We start from the raw sequence: 19,661 nt of genomic DNA, 5'->3' as shown, positions 1-19,661 counted from the left end.
TATATACAGTGGTGCCTTGCTTAACGGGCGCTCTGTTTTACGACGAAATCGCATAACGACGATGTTTCCTATGGGGGAATTTCGCTTTGCGATGATCAGTTCCCTGCTTCGGGAACTGATTCTTCACAAAACAATGATTTTCCAACAGCTGATCGGCGGTTTCAGAATGGCCGCCGGATAAACAAAATGGCCCCTGCTGTTTTCTGGGACGGATTCCTCGCTGCACAGGCAGCAAAAATGGCTGCCCTATGGAGGATCTTCGCTGGTCGGTGAGTTTCCAGCCCATCGGAAGGCATTAAATGGGCTTTAATGCGTTTCTATGGGCTTTTTAATTTCGCTTTACGATGTTTTCGCTCTACAGTGATTTCACTGAAACGAATTAACATCGTAAAGCGAGGCACCTCTGTACAATTTTATAGTGGATTCATTTATTCATCGGTAACCAGGTACCAAATAGTGGTTTCCAGATCACTTGGCCTGCCCTGCTGTGCCTTGTCATCTGTTCTAGCCAGAAACGCGATAGGAAGATAGCAGCTATGGCTACCTGAAGCTAAGGTGCTCGTGGGTGCCTCAGAGCAGCCCAAGAAATTCCTGTCAGCCTTCCTGTAGGATGCAATTCTATGTAGAGCATGGTGGTTTGACGCCATACAGGTGTGCCAGAATTGGAGAAATGCAGAGTTTGCTGTATGAGTGCCAGAATAGTCCATAGCCACAATCTGCAGCTGCAAGGTTAGGAGAGAGGATGATAACTTAGGATGCTTCCCAGTTAGAGACCACATAAGTGATATGGTTAAAAAAAATTGTATATTTTTAGCAATTGATGGTAGTAGTAGTAGTAGTTGTAGATGTAGTTGTTGTTATCAGGGGCCATGCATCATGTATACACTGTGGTGTCAAATTTCTGTATTTTTTCATGCATAAGACACCCCCATGTATAAGATGCCCCTCCCTTTTCTAAACCAAAATTTCTTTCTTTGCAAGAAATTGGAGGGGGAAGGCAGGGATCAAAGCACTTTGATTCCAGCTTTCCCCCTCCACTGTCTTGGGAAGAAAGTGCTTTCCCTCTCTATTTTATTTCCAAAAAGCTGCTTTCCCTCTCCACTTTTTACAAACAAAGTGCAGGAGGAAAGCACTTTCCTTGTAAGAAAGTGGAGGGTGAAAGCTTTCTTGCGAGGAAAATGGAGGGGGAAGGCAGGGATCAAAGCACTTTGATTCCTGCTTTCCCCCTCCACTTTCTTTGCAAAAAGCTGCTTTCCCCCTCCACTTTTTGCGAGGGGGAAAGCAGCTTTTTGCAAAGAAAGTGGGGTGGGGGGAAAGCACTTTCCTCTCAAGAAAATGGAGGGGGAAGAAGGAATCACATTTCCCATCCACTATCTTGCGAGGAAAGTGCTTTCCCCGTCTGTTTTCTTTGCAAAAAGCTGCTTTCCCCCTCCACATTTTGCAAAGAAAGTGGAGGAGGTGCTTTTCCCATCCACTTTCTTTGCAAAAAATGGAGGGGGGAGCAGGGATCAAAGCGCTTTCGTCTCTCCCACCTCCTTACTACCGTGTAGAAAATGACCCTCAATTTTTCCTCTAGTTATTTTAGGAAAAAGTGTTTTATACATGGAAAAATACGGTATTCTCTACCCCACTCTGAAGCATTTTGTCTCACTCTCCACCTCCTCTTCCGTTTTAACTGCCCCAAGCTTCTCTTCTGCTTTTGTCTATCTTTCTCTTGGTAGGAAAACTATTTCAAATGTTATTTCCGACTTCCTTGTCTTCTCACCCCTTCTGGTCCATCCTGCATCTTGGTTCCAGGGGAGAGGCCACACTGAAATAATAACCTGGAGAAGTGATACATCTCATCCCCAACATGCCCCATGGAGAACCAGTAGGGTGTAGAGGTTGACCATTCCTGTGTGTTGAGGTTCACTTGCTTATATTAGCACCAAGTATTTTTGTTCAGATATAAATGTTTTAATCACCCAAACACCAGAACAAAACATCAATGATTTGTAAGGGTGTGCAAATCAATTTGATTGCTACTGGAGGCTACTGGAACCTTCCTATGTTCTGTTTTGTTTGGACACTTTTTCTGAAACCCAGTGCACATCCCCAGGAAGAACGATATACAGTTTACTAATCTTTGCAGTCTTTTCAGAAAAAAAATTGAATTTAAATTGCACTGTGAACTATTCATAGTTGTCTGTTCCAATACCTGTCCCACTGAAGTGACCAAGAGTGATGCAAACACAGTTTTGTGTGTTAAACCTGGTGAAGAAGGTACAGGGCAATCAAATTTCTATCCAGCTCTTCTCTCCCTCATTTCACTGCACTCATACCTCCAGGGACTGTATATAAATTATTCTAACCTAATTTTTGTGGTTGTTTTTGTTTAAACACTCCCCCCCCCCAATTGTAATATAATGGCTATATTGGACTTCTTATCAATGACTTAAAGCCTATAATAGTTAAGCAAAAATAAAACATTTCATGATTTTATTTGGGCTAGTTGTATATAAGATTAGGCTGTGCATAATGGATAACTGAATATATTTCAGTTCAATGGGAATCTGTGTGACCTTACAAGAGTATAACATCCTCTTTGAAAGTAGAAAATACAGTAGCTTTTCATTTGGAACTCCCTGTACAAAAACTGGACAAGGTGGCCTTTGTTGTTAATACTTACAATTCCTGTCATTTCTTTCTTAATAGTATCTTAATACTGGATGGCTTTGGGGGAGGTTGACAAGCCTTAACTTCTCATGCATTAAAAAAAATAAGGTCAACCAGTTCTCCCAGGACTAATTACAAATGCTTTTATTCCGCTGTGTATATTTTCAAAAATTCTAATTTTCGAGCATTTAATGGAATTGATTAAATAAAAAAAAAATCTGTAGTATGGTATAAAATCTGCAAATGATTAGGCTTAGCTCTGCCTAAGAACTTATTTAAAGATCGTTGTCATCGTTTAGTCGTGTCTGACTCTTCATGACCCCATGAACTAGAGCACGCCAGGCCCTCCTATCCTCCACTGCCTCCCGTAGTTGTGTCAATTTCATGTTGGTTGCTTCGCAGATGCTGTCCAGCTATCTCATCCTCTGTCGTCTCCTTCTCCTCTTGCCGTCACACTTTCCTAACATCAAGGTCTTTTCCAAGGAGTCTTCTCTTCTCATGAGATGGCCAAAGTACTGGAGCCTCAGCTTCAGGATCTGTCCTTCCAGTGAGCACTCAGGGTTGATTTCCTTTAGAATTGATAGGTTTGTTCTCCTTGCAGTCCAGGGGACTCTCCTCCAGCACCACAATTCAAAGGCATCAGTTCTTCGGCAGTCTGCGTTCTTTATGATCCAGCTCTCACTTCCATACGTCACGACAGGAAAAACTATAGCTTTGACTATTCGGACTTTTGTTGGCAAGGTGATGTCTCTGCTTTTTAAGATGCTGTCAAGGTTTGCCATCGCTTTCCTCCCGAGAAGCAGGCGTCTTTTAATTTCGTGGTTGCTGTCTCTATCTGCAGTGATCATCGAGCCCAAGAAAGTAAAATCTGTCACTGCCTCTATATCTTCTCTTTCAATTTCCCAGGAGGTGATGGGACCAGTGGCCATGATCTTAGTTTTTTTGATGTTGAGTTTCAGGCCGTTTTTTGCACTCTCCTCTTTCACCCTCATTACATATTTAAAGATAGATTTCCATTAATTTTGGAAAACTAGCAGTTCCTACACTAGAATTATGGTTTGTTAAATTTTTACATCATTGTTTGCAGACATCATAATTTCCATGTCCTACAGGTGGACAGTGAGCATCTCCATCTGCAGACAAAGGAATCAATCTAAAATTGGCTCTTTGTTAAATACCAGTGTTTTGACCTTGGTCTGGAATAAGAATTTATTTTACGGAAGCGAGAAGTGAGTTAAAATTGTGATAACTAGATAGATGAAAAACAGTGGATATTGTTTGTGTAACTTTGAATACAAGAAGCATAAGATGGGAGAAAATGTGTAACATTTCTGTCACCAGATGTTTTCCACAATCCTCTTAGAAAGATTGTCTTCATCAGGGTTCCAAGGTGCATGCTTGTAGCTGGGGGAAATGGTTGCAGGAAGAAGCAGTAGGCAATACAGTGGGGTCTTGACTTGCGAACTTAATCTGTATTGGAAGGTGGTTCGCAAGTCAAAAAGTTCGTAGGTCACAATCTGCATTCCCATAGGAATGCATTGAAAACCATTGTAATCCGTATCTGCTTTTTTCCGTCCATAGAAACTAATGGGTAGCTGCTATTCTGCCTTCTGCCACTAGAGGGGGATATTTTGTTTCTTTTTTTCTTAGGTACAATACTGAATCCCAGGAAGGCGAAACAGGCAGCCAAACATGGCTTTTCAGGCAACCTTCTCAGTGTGTTCCCTTCCCCTTCGTGGCCCCATCGCCAAGGCTTGCTTGCAGGTGTCCTCCTAGGGCGGCTCCTGCAAGCGGCCTTGAACCCCCCCACCTGGGCGAAGGTGCCCAACTTTGGGGGGGAGGAAGCCATGCCCTCGCCTCAAGGCGGCCCCTCCGGGCGCACCCTCCCGCCTTCCCGCGCCCCTCTGCTCCGGCGAAGGTGGCTTTCCCCGCCGCCGCTGCTCCCTCCCCCCCGGCCGGGTCGCCCTTCCCTGAGCGCTGGTGGGGCCGGTTTGGGTCTTGGCCTCGACGCCACAGCAGCAGCGCCCGCTCCTCCCTTCCGCCCCCCGGGGGGGCTCCCGGCCTGGCCCAGCCGGGCATCCGCAGGGCTGCTGCTGCTGCTGGTGGTTCTGGTAGGCGAGGACCGAAGGGATGGAGTATCCTTTTCCTCCCAGCTCCGGGGAAATGGGCCGGGTGGAGATGGGAGCAGCAGCAGCACACACACCCCCGGCGTGTCCTTCAGCTCAGGAACACCATGACACGCGGAGAAAGGTGGACCGCTGCAATACCAGAGGCAGAGACGGGAAACGCACACGGTGCCCGGCCATCGAGGCTCCCAGCGGCCCCCGCAGCGCTCCCTCCCTCTCCGCCCGGCCCCCGTTTCCAGCCCCAGCCGGATCCCAGCAGAAAGCTCCCAGTGGCCCCCGGCAGAAGCGTCCCACCAGAGCCGTGCCCCCTCGGCTTCCCTTCATTCAGGCAGCCATCGCACCCCCCAACCGCGCCGCCCTCGCCCTCCTAGTTCCCCGGCGCGGAGCCCTCCCAGCGCCAGTGCCACCCCGCGAACTCGCTCCCGCGCGAGCTCACCAGGGTGCTCGGAGGCTCCTCCGCCGTCATGGCCGCTGCCTTTTGCTGCCGCTGCCGGACCTCGGCTCAGCGGGGCCCGCCTCATGTTTCCATCACCCGCTGCCCGCGCCCGCCTAGTTCCCTGGCGCGGAGCCCTCCCAGTGCCAGTGCCACCCCGCAAACTTGCTCCCGCGCGGGCTCACCAGTGTGCTCAGAGGCTCCTCCACCGTCCTGGCCGCTGACTTTTGCCGCCGCCGGTGGAGCTCGGCTCAGCAGGGCCCACCCAGGACAGGCGGAGGCCCCGGCTGGGCTGGAATCTGGCGGCCGGAACACCCCGAGGTGCCCCGAAGCAGAGCAGGAGCAGCACCTCCGCCTCTCGCCGCGTCGCCGCCACCCGGCTCCAGGTACTTTCCCACTTTTTTCTTTCTTTCACTTTTTGGTTCGTACGTCAATTCTCCGTCCGCAAGTCAAAATGGATTTTTGCGGACGGAGAAGTACGTAACTCAAAAAGTGCGCAAGTCAAGCCGTTTGAAAGTCAAGACCCCACTGTACAAGGCTTAAGTACCATTGCCTTTTCAGGTGTTTCTTCTCCACATTATACAGTATTTCTTCTATAACACTTTCAGTTCTTCAGTAATGATTCAGATCTCTAGATCTGAATTAGTTGTTAAACATCTAGTTCAGCTACAATTGATTTTACTGACAAGTACATTCATTCAAAGTACTGTTGCATGATTTGATAATTGAAGTGATTTGGCTGAAGAAATGGAGAGGCATTGTAGAATAATTCTCCATGACATTTATATGGCTTATTTATGGTTTGACTACAGATATGTATTGCAGATTTTTCCATGTTTCTTTCATTTTGGGTGTTTTCCCGTGACACTGTATTTTTGTGTATTTAATGCACAATTCCTTTAGTTAGAGGCTCTTTCCTTGCAGGTTTCCTCATTTATGTTTCTTAGTGCTAGCCTAAATTAAATCCTACAGATTTAAACTACTTAAAACTACTCCAAAAAATCAGAGGCAAGGCAGTAGAGAATCAGTCTACTCCAAAAACAGGTAACATATGAGAAAGAATAATAATAATTAGACATATTTATTTATTGGATTATACCCTGCACCATCTGGCAACCAGGCCACTCTGGGTGGCTAACAACAAGATAAACAACACAATATCAAAACACAATAAAAATAAATAATACATACATTCAAACGAATATGATAACCAGCGGGATAAATTAAAACAGATGGCGATGAAGATGGTAGAGAGAAAGAGACAGCAGCAAAAATATTAGGATGGGAGGTGGCAGATCTTCCAGAAAATTAATTTAAAAGGGCAAGTGTAGTGGATCCAGGATGTAATCATGGAGTCAGACAGACAAGCTGCACAAGCAGCAAACAAGAAAAATACAAAAGAACATGAAATGTTTGTGTATCCCTCTTTCGTTTACAAATCTTTTGTGTTTCTTTCCGAAGTTGAAGGAAAAAAGAACACAAAGATGAATGAAAGAACCTCTTTGTGTGTTTTGCATTTATATAAACACAAAAGTCTCATTCCTAGGTGTGACATGATGGCACTTCTGTAACTGTCTTGAACCGTTCTAATAACAATGCTAGACTGTAGAGCAGGGGTGGGCAATTAATTTCTATAGGGGGGCCACATGAAAAATCTGAACTGTGTTCGGGGGCCGAACCAACCTTACTTAAAAATAAAATGAAACAGTGATGTTATGATTGTTTTTATTTTAAACTTGTTAATCTTCACAAATACTAAAGAGTTTTTTTGTGGTATGTTAAGGATAAGCAACTGATCAACTTTAGACAAAAAGCTGTAAATGGTTTTGATGCTCAAAACTGTCCGCGGGCCAGACAGGAGTGGTCCTCGGGCCGCACTTTGCCCAGGTCTGCTGTAGAGAGACCATGCTCAAAAGAGGAACAAGGTGGATTCCAGCATGACAGGCAAAATTGTCTATTTCTTTTAGTTTATTTTTCACCCCCATGCTGCCCTGCTTGCTATATTTTGTAATATCCTAGTAATAGAGAACCAAACCCCAGCATGAAGTAAACATATTTATTCCCTACAGTATTTGAATAAAACCACTTAGCATTAAGAGGATCAGTGCATTTGCTTGTTTCTGAGGGAGATGTATATACTTTCTAAAAGTGTACATAATGCACGAGGCAAGCAATTATCTGTGTAGTAAATCTGTTTAGATTCCATTACAAAGCTTGTGCTGTGTGCAAGTTAACTGGCAGTACCTTAATTAGATGTCTGGTGTTTTGACCTAGGATCTTAGAAAGTGTCCCATCAAGGCAGGAATAAGACTATGCTGTCTTGTCTTTATAGTGTGACCCTGTGCTATATTAAAGAGTATATGTATCTTGAATAGTACTAAATAGTTACAGTATGGTTTAACGGCCGTTTTTGAAAATGAAATGCTAACTTCAAGAAAAAAGGCTTAATTTATATAATTTTCTGTTTTTAAGGTTTACCTTCCATACATCAGGAAAAAAAAATTCCCACACCCAAATGTCTTTTGAAATTGTTGATTATAAATAAATCAGTAATTCTGTGGCACTTTTAACTATTTTCAAAATATATGTAGTGTAGTAGATTTTGTTAAGTAGAAAGGAAGATCTCTGAACTTAACATGATGTATTTAAGGGCTGGATCATACGTGATGTGAACCATTATTCACGTGTCTGTCTCAGTCTTTGTAACATTGTGGAATCATAGAAGGAGAGCCCATGATAAGGGTGCCAAACTTTCTCTTCTCACCTACTTTACTTTTGGAGTATACAGTGGTGCCTTGCTTAACGGGTGCTCCGTTTTACGATGAAATCGCATAACGACGAAGTTTTTGCGATCGGAAAAGTGATTGCTTTACGATGTTTCCTATGGGGGAATTTCGCTTTGCGATTCTCGCAAAACGATGATTTTCCTACAGCTGATCGGTGGTTTCAAAATGGCCACCGGGTAAAAAAAACGGCCGCCCGCTGTTTTCTGGGACAGATTCCTCGCTGCATGGGCAACGAAAATGGCCACGCTATGGAGGATCTTCGCTAGACTGTGAGTTTCAAGCCCATAGGAATGCATTAATTGGGTTTTAATGCGTTTCTATGGGCTTTTTAATTTCGCTTTACGATGTTTTTGTTCTACAGCGATTTCGCTGGAACGAATTAACATCGTAATGCGAGGCACCACTGTATTTCATTGTTCCTAGCTCCATTACCAGGCACAGGAGGAAAGAAAGTTATATGTGAGTGGATCTAGCAGGTGAAACGAAACAAGTGTCTAACTATCACCTAGTTTTCTCTTGCAATAGCCTTGATTATTCTTGGAATAATCTTAAGCTTGATAATCATGTTGGAAAAGAAAATCTTGCTGTGTTGAGTTATCTCTTTCTGTCTTTTTCTTCTTTTTTGGTGGGGAAAGGAGATCTCTACAGTTTTTGTCTACATTGGATTCATCAATGTTTTTCTTGAAAACTTTGTTTCTAAGCAATGCAGTGAAGCCACATGCTTGGAAATCTTAAAAGCCCTTATATGTACAAGTCTCTGACAGTGGATTTTCTTTCGTGTACAACTAGTTTTGCTACAGAAATGTTAAATGCATTATCAATTTTCAATTATGCTTAATTTTGTTTGTAGAGCCAGAATGAAGACTGGGGAGGTTTGTCTGAGGATATCTTATGATTAAGAGCACTCTAAAGCCTTAGCGTTTTGATCCCCATCTGTATGATTGGTAACTAAATTTACCATTTTAGTGGCATGGATTACATGGGTGCTTTGCAGAGTTTTGCACGTGTAATGGAACCCTTGCCTGAGAAGTGAAAAGGAGCAGAAAAGTGACCAGTGATGGGCTTAACCCCTGTGGTATTTGCATGACAGTATTGAAGTGTGTTTTGGGTGCTCTGTCTTATTTTCTTTTTCATACTAACAGCATCAGTTTGAACTGTGTGGTGTTTGTTCTTTGTTGTGGTGGTGTTAATTTTTAGGTGTTAATAGAAGTTCAATTCCAGAAGTTAAGGACAGATGTTCTTACAAAAATGCATTTCAGTATTTTCTGTAAGATTGCTTTTGTCTGCTATAAAATTATTATAATACTTGCAGGGGAATCATTTCTGCATACTTTTAACAGCTGGTTTTAGGTGCATTATATGACAAGCCTCACACATATATAGATTATTTCAATATGTTTTTGCATAGAGCATTAGAGGACCATTCTACACAAAAAGGTAAGTGTATTTGTGAAAGAAAATAGTCTTGTAGGAAATTTAATGATATGCGGAAATGAATGTTACAGTATTCAGCCAAACAGCGTGGACACTGTTCAGTCACACTTCAACTAACATCAGGCAGTCTTCAATTCCATTGACTTTATAGGAGGAGGTTTAGGGCCTTACTTTCCTCTATTGTAGAAATGAGTGAAACTTTTCATGTTTACATTTAGTGGAATTGCATGCTGCTTTCATTTTAAGTTTTACATTTGAGGAAGCATTGTTGGAGCAGCTCCAAGGGGCTTCAATTCATGGAGTGTGATGAAAAAGAACCCAATTTGTGTGATACATAGAAAGCAGGATGAAGATGGATTCTTTGAGTTCTTAGGTTAAAACATTCAGATGTCATTACCAATCGATGTACTGAAGAGGTGTAGGAGAAAAGGTAGTAGTTCTCCCCCCCCCATTTGATGATTTTTTGTTTTTTCCATTGGGAACCATTAGACAGACCATCCAATGGTTTCCAATGGAGAAAATTCAAAAAAATCATCATAAATTAACGAAGTGTCAGAACAAGACCAAAATCAGTTTGCATAGGTTTCAGGAGGTGGGCTAACCATTGCAATCATTTAAAACAGCTTCCAAACATTGTAAGACACTTTTACAGGAGCGAAAAAGGACTTCGCAAAGCCATTGAAATGTATTGAGTCGGCTTCAATACATTCCAATGAAGGAAACATTGTTTCACACAGCGATGTTTCCTATGGGGATTTTCACTCAGCGATGGCAATCTGTTCCAATTGAAATGGATTAACCGGTTTTCAATGCATTCCTATGGGAAATGGTGTTTCACAGAACGATGTTTCACACAACGTTGATTTTTTTGGAACCAATTAACATCGTTGTGTGAGGCACCACTGTATATGGATTCACCCTTAGCATTGACGTAAAACCTTAAAACATTGTTATGATTGACTTTTAAAATACTTTATTATATCCCATTAGAAAGGCCTTGGGCAACCTGCAGCTGTTTAAATTTGTTAAAATATAGCATACGATTCAGAGTTATAAAAACACTAGTTTCCTTAATCGAGATGGGGGCTTCATATTCATATATGAACATGTAGCCCCCAGCACAGGTAGCTGCCCTGATTATCACCCAGCCAGTCCAGCAAAGGGACAGGAGGATGAGTCACCTGCTCAGCTGTGAAGTGGCTGGGCAAGCAGGGAGGCAAGGCTGCAGCAACCAAATTACGGCCACAATGGGCATGGTGATGACAACACTGGCCACACGCAATGCATGGTAAGTGGTTCGGTGGGGTCTGTGGGTGGGAGATAATCAGGGCGGCCACCTCTGCCAGGGAGCTTTGTATTCATATATGAATAAAAAACACCCATCTCTAGTCCTTAACCGAAGATAATTGTTCTTAGGTTATCTCTGGTGATATTTCAGACACTGGCAATATGTTCAGATGAAATAGGTAGCCTTGTAAGAAAAATTCACATTCACTCTTTCATGTAATCTTTCAAATAACAACTTCCAAACTAGTACACAGTATCAAATGCTAATGCTATGATTAAGAACATCCTGAAACAATAAAGGATTTATACAGGTAAAAGCTGCAAACAGAAGGGCACTAAACATAGAATCAAAAAGGCCCTAAAACAATAAAAAAGCACTAAACAAACAGGAAGTAGGAGAAGGGTGAGAAACTCTAAAGATGTTTAACTGGTCCATGTTCCCAAGAAAAGCATTTGAAGTTAATACAGTGGTGCCTCGCTTAACAGGCGCCCCGTTTAACGACGAATCCGCATAGCAATGGCTTTTTTGCGATCACATTGCGATGTTGCCTGTGGGGAAAAATCCCTTCGGAAGCTCCCGCCGCTCAGCTGGGGCTAAATGGCGGCGGCATTTAGCCCCAGCTGAGCGGCGGGACCGCATTTTCCCGCTTGAAAATGACGGCGGTGGCTTCGGAGGCCACTGCCACCGCTGGCATTTAGCCCCAGCTGAGCAGCAGGAACTTCCCCTTCGGAAGCTCCCACCACTCAGCTGGGCGGGAGCCTCCGCTGGGAGGAGGGCCGCCGGAGCACCCGGGGCTTGCCCTGCCTCCCGGCTCCCCGCGAGCCACCCCTCACCCCTGTCTCCGCCGCCGCCGCTGGGAGACGTAGGTGAGGGGTGGCTCAGGGAAAGCCAGGAGAAGGGCAAGGCTCGGATGTTCCCGGCAGCCCTCCTCCCAACCCCTCACCCCCGTTTCTGCCGCCGCTGCTGGGCTTTGGAAGTGGCTTCCAAAGCCCAGCAGCAGCGGCGGAGACGGGGGTGAGGGGTGGCTCAGGCAGAGCCGGGAGGAGGGCAAGGCTCGGGTGTTCCCGGCGGCCCTCCTCCCAACCCCTCACCCCCATCTCCAGCATTTTCGCGGCCAGCGCTTCAGAGTGGCCGCGGGGGACGGCTCCCTGCCGCCATTCCGAAGCGCTTCGGCCAGCCAGCGCTTCCGAACGGCGGAGGAGGAGCCCTCCCCCGCGGCCGCTCCAAAGCGCTGGCCGTCATTTTCGCGGCCAACGCTTCGGAGCGGCGGCGGGGGAGGGCTCCCCTGCCGCCGCTCCGAAGCGCTTCAGCCGGCTGTGTGAAAATGGAGGCTTTCCCAAAGGCCCCATTTTCACACAGCTGATCGGCGGTTCCAAAATGGCCGCCGCAACCATTTTCGCTGCTTACCGAGGAGGCGAAAATGGCGGCGCTATGGAGGATCATCGCATAACGGTGAGTTTTCACCCCATAGGAACGCATTAAACGAAGTTTTCCCTATGGGGTTTTCCCTCCCGCATTGCAATGTTTCCGGATAGCGATGATTAATCCAGAACGGATTAACGTCGCTATGCGGGGCACCACTGTATTTTGTTCAACAACTGTTCCTATTATCCTGTTTTTAATATTTTACATTATTCCAAATTTCACCCAGGATGATGCAGGAATAGGAAAATCTTCACTTAACTGGAGGCATGCCTGTATTATTTTGTGTTTGTGTAGGGGAATTGTCACACTTTCAAATAATGGTAGGCATTTCTGTTAACAGTGAATGTTGTAGTATTTTCTTACTGGTATTTATAAAGTATTAATTATGATGATTGAATTATTTACCTTAGAGTGCTTCTGCAGGAGGTGTTTTTGTGCAGTGCTCATACAGGTTATCTGAATAGTCATGTGCACCCAAAATCATGGAAGGAAGCCTGTAATCAATGGTAGTTCATTGCTGGTGACGATATCATTCCAATTACAGTGGTGCCCCACTAGATGCTTACCCCACATGACGTGGAAATCACTTAACGATGACATTTTTGCAATCGCAAAACGATGGTTCTAATGGTTTTTTTTTCACTTCATGTTGATTAGGAGCCTGCTTCGCAAACCGTTTGTTCACAAAACAATGTTTTTTCCGGCTCCACAAAATGGCTTCCCTCTGCAAAATGGTTTCCCTGCCTTCTCAAAATGGCTGCTTTCCAGAGGGAAGCTTTGCATTACAGCGATTTTGAACAGCTGATCAGCGGTTCTCTATGGGCAATCTTCGCTGGATAATGAGGTATTTTCCCCATTGGAACGCATTGACCGGTTTTCTATGCATTCCAGTGGGGTTTTTTTTTTCGCTTGACGATGATATCACTTAACAGAGACTTCCCTGGAACAGATTATCGTCTTCAAGCGGGGCACCACTGTACATATACAGAGCTGTACATGATTTGAGCCAGTGTCTTTTCCTAATGGGTGACCATAATTATTAGTAATCATTTAGCTACTTTCTGTGAAAATGCATTATTCTAATAATATATTTTTAATAATAGAAGATTATTACATAATGGCAAATTTAGGCTACTCCCTCCCATTTGTTACATAATCTGAAATGGAACAGTGCAGAAACACTGTTGTGGATGGCTAACAGCAGGATAAAACAAATAATAAACAGTAAGATTAAAACACAACAGCATAAAAACAAAAAAACTTGGAAGGAACCCATTTATGCAAGTACAGTGGGGTCTTGACTTGAGAACTTAATCCGTATTGGAAGGCAGTTCTCAAGTCAAAAAGTTCTCAGGTCAAATCTGCATTTCCCATAGGAATGCATTGAAAACCATTTGATCCGTATATGCTCTTTTCCGTCCATAGAAACTAATGGGAAGCTGCTATTCCGCCTTCGACCACTAGAGGGGGATATTTTGTTTCTTTTTTTCTTAGGTCAAGAAAGGTTCAGGGAAGGCAGGGAAAATACAGTCCAGGCAGTACAGTACCAGGCAGTCCGAAGACTGTCTCCCAATCCACTCTCTAAACGCTGGGAGGAGTGAGGAAGCAGACAGGCACCCTTTTCACTGGCCAACAGTTAACTGAAAGTTCAAATTTTGCACTTTCCCTGCCTCCCACGTGGGTTTTTTTCAGTTCTTAACTCAAATCTAAGTATGTAAGTCAAGTCAATATTTTCCTATGAGAGCGGTTCTTAAGTCAAAATGTTCTTAACTCGAGCCGTTCTTAAGTCAAGACCCCACTGTAGCTCCACAATGGTTGTAACTGAAAGTGGTTTCTTATGAGGTGGAATGACATGAGATCATGTAGATATGTTTTCCTCAACCTGATGCACCCACGATGAATAATATTATAACTCTAACTTTCAGTAGCACCCAGTCTAAATAAAGGAATACAGGAAATATTTTTAATCCTCCTCATTTTCATAGGTTTTTCCTTGTATAAAAATAGAGATAGCAGTAATGCGTAGAGGTGAGCTGATTTGTGATTTTGGACAGGAACTCACAGAATTCTCCAGTCAGCCACGGCAGTTTTGAATCTGGATTTTTAATCCAGAAAAATAGAAAAGAGCATTCTGGATTAAGTTTGTTGCCTGAAAAGCAATACTCAATGTTTATAAAGCTTTTTATGAAACAGAGGTATAGGAATTTTGTTTGGGTAACCCTTATGTACTGATACATCTCTGGATTTGGGGGTAGGGAGATTAATTAAAAAATTCTACTCAAGCCATGTGAATGCAAATGTCCATGGCATTTCAAGTTCACTTCAACTTTCATTAAATCTCATTACTGCATGATAAAGGTAACTGCTGTTGTGCCTTTAATACATCAGTTGTTTCTTGCTCCTGAAATCGGTTTCAGATTATCTGCTCTTAAAGCTTGAACCAAAAATAAAACAGAAGCATGAATAGGAATGACTGAGGTCTGTGTCTACAATAAAATCACATACCCATGCTAGACCTTAATGAAATGTTAATATGTAAGGCACCATGGGTTGTTTTTGCTTCAGCAGAACTGACACAGCAATGTTATGCAAAGCTTATTTTTTTACAACACCTGTTTTGGTAGAGGGGCTTGGAGAGCTGTAGATCAAAAAAGGTTCTCCAAGCTGTGACGTCATGCTTCTGACTGCACTTCCAGAAAGAAAGTTCTCTTTATCTTCCAAAGGGTTCTAGGAGCTTAATGTAGAGTTTAATTGGTACTACCCTAAGGGAAGCAAGGGTTGGAAAAATAGGAGAGGAGGTGAAGGAATTAATGGAAGCTTCTGCTGGCCATCATCATCATCATCATCATCATCATTGTTACTTTTAAGCTTATTAAGCTCATAGTTTCTGTAAATGTTAGATTTCTGGAAAGAGGCTTCAGACACTGAGGAAGAAATGATAATGTCCTTCTACATTTACTTGTTTAGCTTAATGGTAACAGTAATGGTGATGATAATGAACAAAAGCATCTAATCATTCCTCCTCCTGTTTTTTTCGAAATCTTGCTTTCTTCAGCATAACAGCTAACTAAACTCCCAGTTAAGCTTCCAGAAACCTCTAGAAAAGAAAATGGAACTTTTCTGGGAGTTCTGTTGGGAGTAGATAGAACTTGGAAAATTACTTTCTTGGGCTACAGCTTCCAGAATCCCACAGCCAACATGATCAGTGATTATTCTGACTGACAGATTCTGGGTCTTATCCAAAAGGCTGGTTCTGAACTCTGCTATGAACCCCATCCACTCATACAGTTTGGGTATGTAAGTGAAGCTAGAGAGCAGCTACTGGGCATGAGATATAAAATGACTTCAGTTGAAGAGAAGGGGAGGCAAAATATGGGAGGATAATATTAAGGTAGTTCCATATTGGATTGACACTTGCTTTGATGCCTGTTATACGTAAACATTTCTGTGGAATGGGGTTCAGAATGGAACATTTTCCAGAATTTTCGAGGGTATGTTACTTTATGGCTGTGAAAAAGTGGTATCACAAAGACTAGCAAATCTTACTTGGCATAACCTTTTTATGTTCTGCTAGCCAGTACAGGAATGTGGCTTTAGTTTACAAATTATTACACACATTTATGGATGGGAGATTGTATTTAGTAATAATTGCCTTAGCTGTGATCATTAAAAAAGGCTGAAATCCTATTTATAATACAAGCCCAAATCATAACTTTCCATCTGTTCCTCTCTGGTAAACAAACCATCCCTGCCACAATTGTTAGAGGTGCATGGAGGACTACTGACATGCCCCAACATTCTCACCTACTGCCACACGGAGCAGCCATGCCAGGAGAGGGGGCCAACACATTGCCAACTGTCCGAGGCCATTTCCTGGAGATGAATAGCAGCACAGTATTTACTGAATATTTATTCATTCAATATGTATTTATTTATTTATTGTAATATTTATTGATTGATTTATTTATTAGAAAAATCCGTGTATAACCAAAACCCACACTGCCTGGACCCGTGCAAGGGGAGAAGTGCACAGGAAATTTTTGTCAGCTATACACACTAATCTTTGTGTAATTTTGTAGCTGTCTTTTTTATTTTGCATTAAAAAAGAGATGGGTTGAAGCTTGTTTATTGATAAATCTTGTTAGAGTTTGTTAATTCATGATTGTCTCTAAGCATCTGCCTGTCAGCTTTATAGAATGGGGTAGGGAGAGGAACTATAAAACATAAATCATTCTGATTCATTATATGTAAATCCCTTGTATATGATTAAAGCTTAAAAATTAACAAATCTAAGTCTAAAAGATTAAGCAAGCGCTAAAGTAGGAAAAGGGCTATGTGCCTCAGAGAGGGAAATTGAAGAATTAATTGGGATGTACACTAATGCAGTAAAACTTTAATGCATATTCTGAAATTTAAAACTTGTCTTGACAGATCTATTTTAGATTATTAATTTTATGTGGCTATCATTTTGCCATTTCCAAAAAGAAAAAAGATATTTAGCACTCATGTGGAAACAAATATGGTTCATGAACTTAACACATAGTGACATTTTCCAGCTGGTTATCTTGCCTTTGCCATGTTTCGTAGTGCCAACAGTTTCATTCATGGTAGTTATTTGCTCAGATAGCACATAACTACTGTCCTGTCCTCTGTCTGTAATGTGGAATACTGAGGCAGCACACTGGTTATCTAAAACTAGTGGTGATGTTGACTGGGTCATACTGCAGGTCCTTTCCTCTTTCTTCCCTTTAATTACTCTCAGTGATTATGTGAATTACTAGAGAAAAACTGAAAAGATTCTGGCATGTGTCTCTGTTCTTGGCCTCCTTGGATTATATTGTGAATTTTAAAGATTTAATCCAATTACTAGATGTGAAGATGAGTACAGAAAATATATAAGGTGGAAATCTTTTTTGCTCTAAATACTTACTATGCATATGGATTTCCCTTCGCATTTTTATAATACATTTTCATAAAATGAATTAGTAATATGTAGCCTACATAAGAAACTTGTAAATGGCCTAGAGGTTGCTTGAAACTCTATGGGGCGGTATATAAGCAGCACATTTTTCTTTTGCTTTTTGCTTTAGTAACATGATGAATGAATACAGTACTGGAAAAATGGTCAATTTCAAAGCAGCAATTTTTTTCTGGTGACTGTCTTGTGCCTCTGTGCTTAAGTTTATGTATACATAGCATTTTGGGGAGTTCAAAAATTCTTAAATTAATAATGTCTTCATTTTTCTTGAAACATAAACTATACAAGAGTATCTTACTGATCTGTAATACACACACTTCTGTAGGAAAATCCACAGACCGCATTCCAATATATAACAATCATCCAAAGTATCTGTAGAGTAGACTCCATACAGCTGTTTTTCGAACTTGTCATATGAATAGACTGGTGATTCTGAGGATTCTCTTAGGAAAAACATGACTGAATTTAACATACTATTTACTTAACCTTGATTGGCAGAAAATCCTCAAATCTCCATCTCTGTGGAGTTGGATTAAAAGTTAGCTGGAATGGAATGTTAATAAAGGTGGATTTAAATGGATCAAAAGGAACGTGATCTTGGGACCTGGGCCTTTGAAGGTATCAGTAAGGTTATGATTAAGGAAGGAAAGTGAGGGAATTCAAAATGCACAATTTGGACCAACCAAAATGCCAAAACAGGTTGCAAGAAAGTTGGTCCTTTCCTTCAGGCAGCCCCTTGTTTTCGGCGGAAAATAAGTCAGACTGAGTCCGTATAACGTTAACATTGGAACTTTTATTCATCTCCTCTCCCACCTGCACATCTTTAAATGGGTTCAACGGTTTCAAACTTGGCAACAGGCCGTTTTCAATAATATTTAAACTTTGATCAAACTCCCAGGGAGTTACAGGCGGCGGATCCCACAAGATCCCCGCGGCTCCTTCTGAGGAGGAGGGAGACTCCTCATGGCACAAATGGTCCCACAGCACTTGTGTCGGTACCATCCTCTTTCGTCGGGACCTTCGTGCTCCTCAGCTGTCATCCAGGCACGTTCTCGCTGAATCTCTAGCTCTCTGGGCGCCACAATTACATTCCACTCTTTCACTAATTTTCGCAGGAAAGTCTCAGTCACAGTAGGTGGATCGGGCAACAAGCCACCTTCTTTCAAATGGGGAAAATCTCTTAACAACCCCTGGTAGCGAACCCTTTCAAAGGCTCTCTGTCTGTCCTCCCTCTTCTTCCTCTCATAAGCCTCCACCACTGAACTGAACCACACCACCCCCTCCTCGTTCTTATACCCCCCTCCAACTGTCACTTCAGACTCCTCCCACTCTTCGTCTGCCAAACACACCTCTATCTTCACCTCCCCCTCTTTCTCTTCTGTCTCCTTTCCCTTTTCTTCTTTACTTTCGCCACTATCTCGTTGACTCTTTATTTCATCCTCTTTTTCCACTGTTACATCTGCGGACGGCACACTCTTATTCTCCACACCTTCACACGCCCCCCCGGAGGAGTGGGCCGTCCGCTTGTTGTCATCGCGCGCATCCCCTTCACCCTGTCGTGAAAAATAATCAGCATTAGCATGGTTACTTCCTTTTTTATACTTCACTTGGAATGCAAAAGGTTGTAGGCTCAAATACCATCGGGTCAAACGTGGGTTGGCGTCCTTCATTTTGTTCAGCCATTGTAATGGGGCATGGTCGGTTACTAATATAAAAGGCATCCCTAACAAATAATATTTCAAAGTTGTAATTGCCCATTTGGCCGCTAAGGCTTCTTTTTCAATTGTTGCATATTTCTGTTCTCTAGGTGTTAGTTTTTTACTTAAATACATAACAGGATATTCGATACCATGTTTTTCTTGCGCCAAAACTGCTCCTATCCCCCTATCTGATGCATCTGTTTGTACAATAAATGGCAAGGAAAAGTCAGGTGCATACCTCTTAGGCAATTCGTTTAGAATCGACCGTAATTTGTCAAACGCTTCTTGTTCTTTCCTTCCCCAATTAATATATTTCTTTATTTTCTTCTTAGTAAGATCGGTTAAAGGAGCCGCAATTCCCGAAAAATTGGGTACGAATTGTCTATAATACCCTGCCAAACCTAAAAATTGTTGTACTTCTTTTTTGGTTTTAGGTATACGCCAATCAGATAATTTGTCAATCTTCTCTTCAGAGGGTTGTATCTCTCCCTTACACACTACGTGACCCAGAAACTTTACTTTCTCTTGGGCTATTTTACATTTAGAAGGGTTTACAGTTAGTCCCGCTTTCCTCAATTCTTTCAATACTAACTTTATATGTCTTACATGTTCCTCCCACGTGGGGCTGAAAATAAGAATGTCATCAATATATGCCCCTGCAAATTCCTCTACTGGTTCTAATACTTTGTCCATTAATCGTTGAAAAGTGGCTCCAGCACCATGTAATCCAAATGGCATTTTTTGGAACTGAAATAACCCCTTAGGGGTCACAAAAGCTGTCTTCTCCTTGTCCTCGGCCCTCAGCGGAATCTGCCAATAACCTTTAGTGAGATCTA

General features: G+C 42.6%; 1 protein-coding gene across 6 annotated transcripts in view; it reads left to right on the top strand.

Moving 5' to 3' along the window:
• AP1S2 (adaptor related protein complex 1 subunit sigma 2) overlaps nucleotides 1-19,661 on the top strand; it is a 49,458-nt gene that overhangs the window by 20,009 nt on the left and 9,788 nt on the right. The window contains exon 5 of one of the 6 annotated variants that reach the window (XR_013543544.1): nucleotides 15,912-17,824. The exons of 4 other annotated variants lie outside the window; for them this stretch is intronic. Coding sequence is in view for 1 of the 2 variants with exons in the window: in XM_020786739.3 (XP_020642398.2) it covers nucleotides 8,851-8,895 (45 nt within the window). In the remaining variant the exon portion in view is untranslated. Of the gene's footprint in view, nucleotides 1-8,850; nucleotides 8,945-15,911; nucleotides 17,825-19,661 lie in introns of all 6 variants that reach the window. One more of the 6 variants, XM_020786739.3, reaches the window with a different exon arrangement.

The sequence above is a fragment of the Pogona vitticeps genome, chromosome 3 (assembly GCF_051106095.1).
Source record: "Pogona vitticeps strain Pit_001003342236 chromosome 3, PviZW2.1, whole genome shotgun sequence".
NCBI lineage: Eukaryota > Metazoa > Chordata > Lepidosauria > Squamata > Agamidae > Pogona > Pogona vitticeps.
The sequence above is the reverse complement of the archived record's forward strand: the minus strand, read 5'-3'. Positions and strand labels throughout refer to the sequence as shown.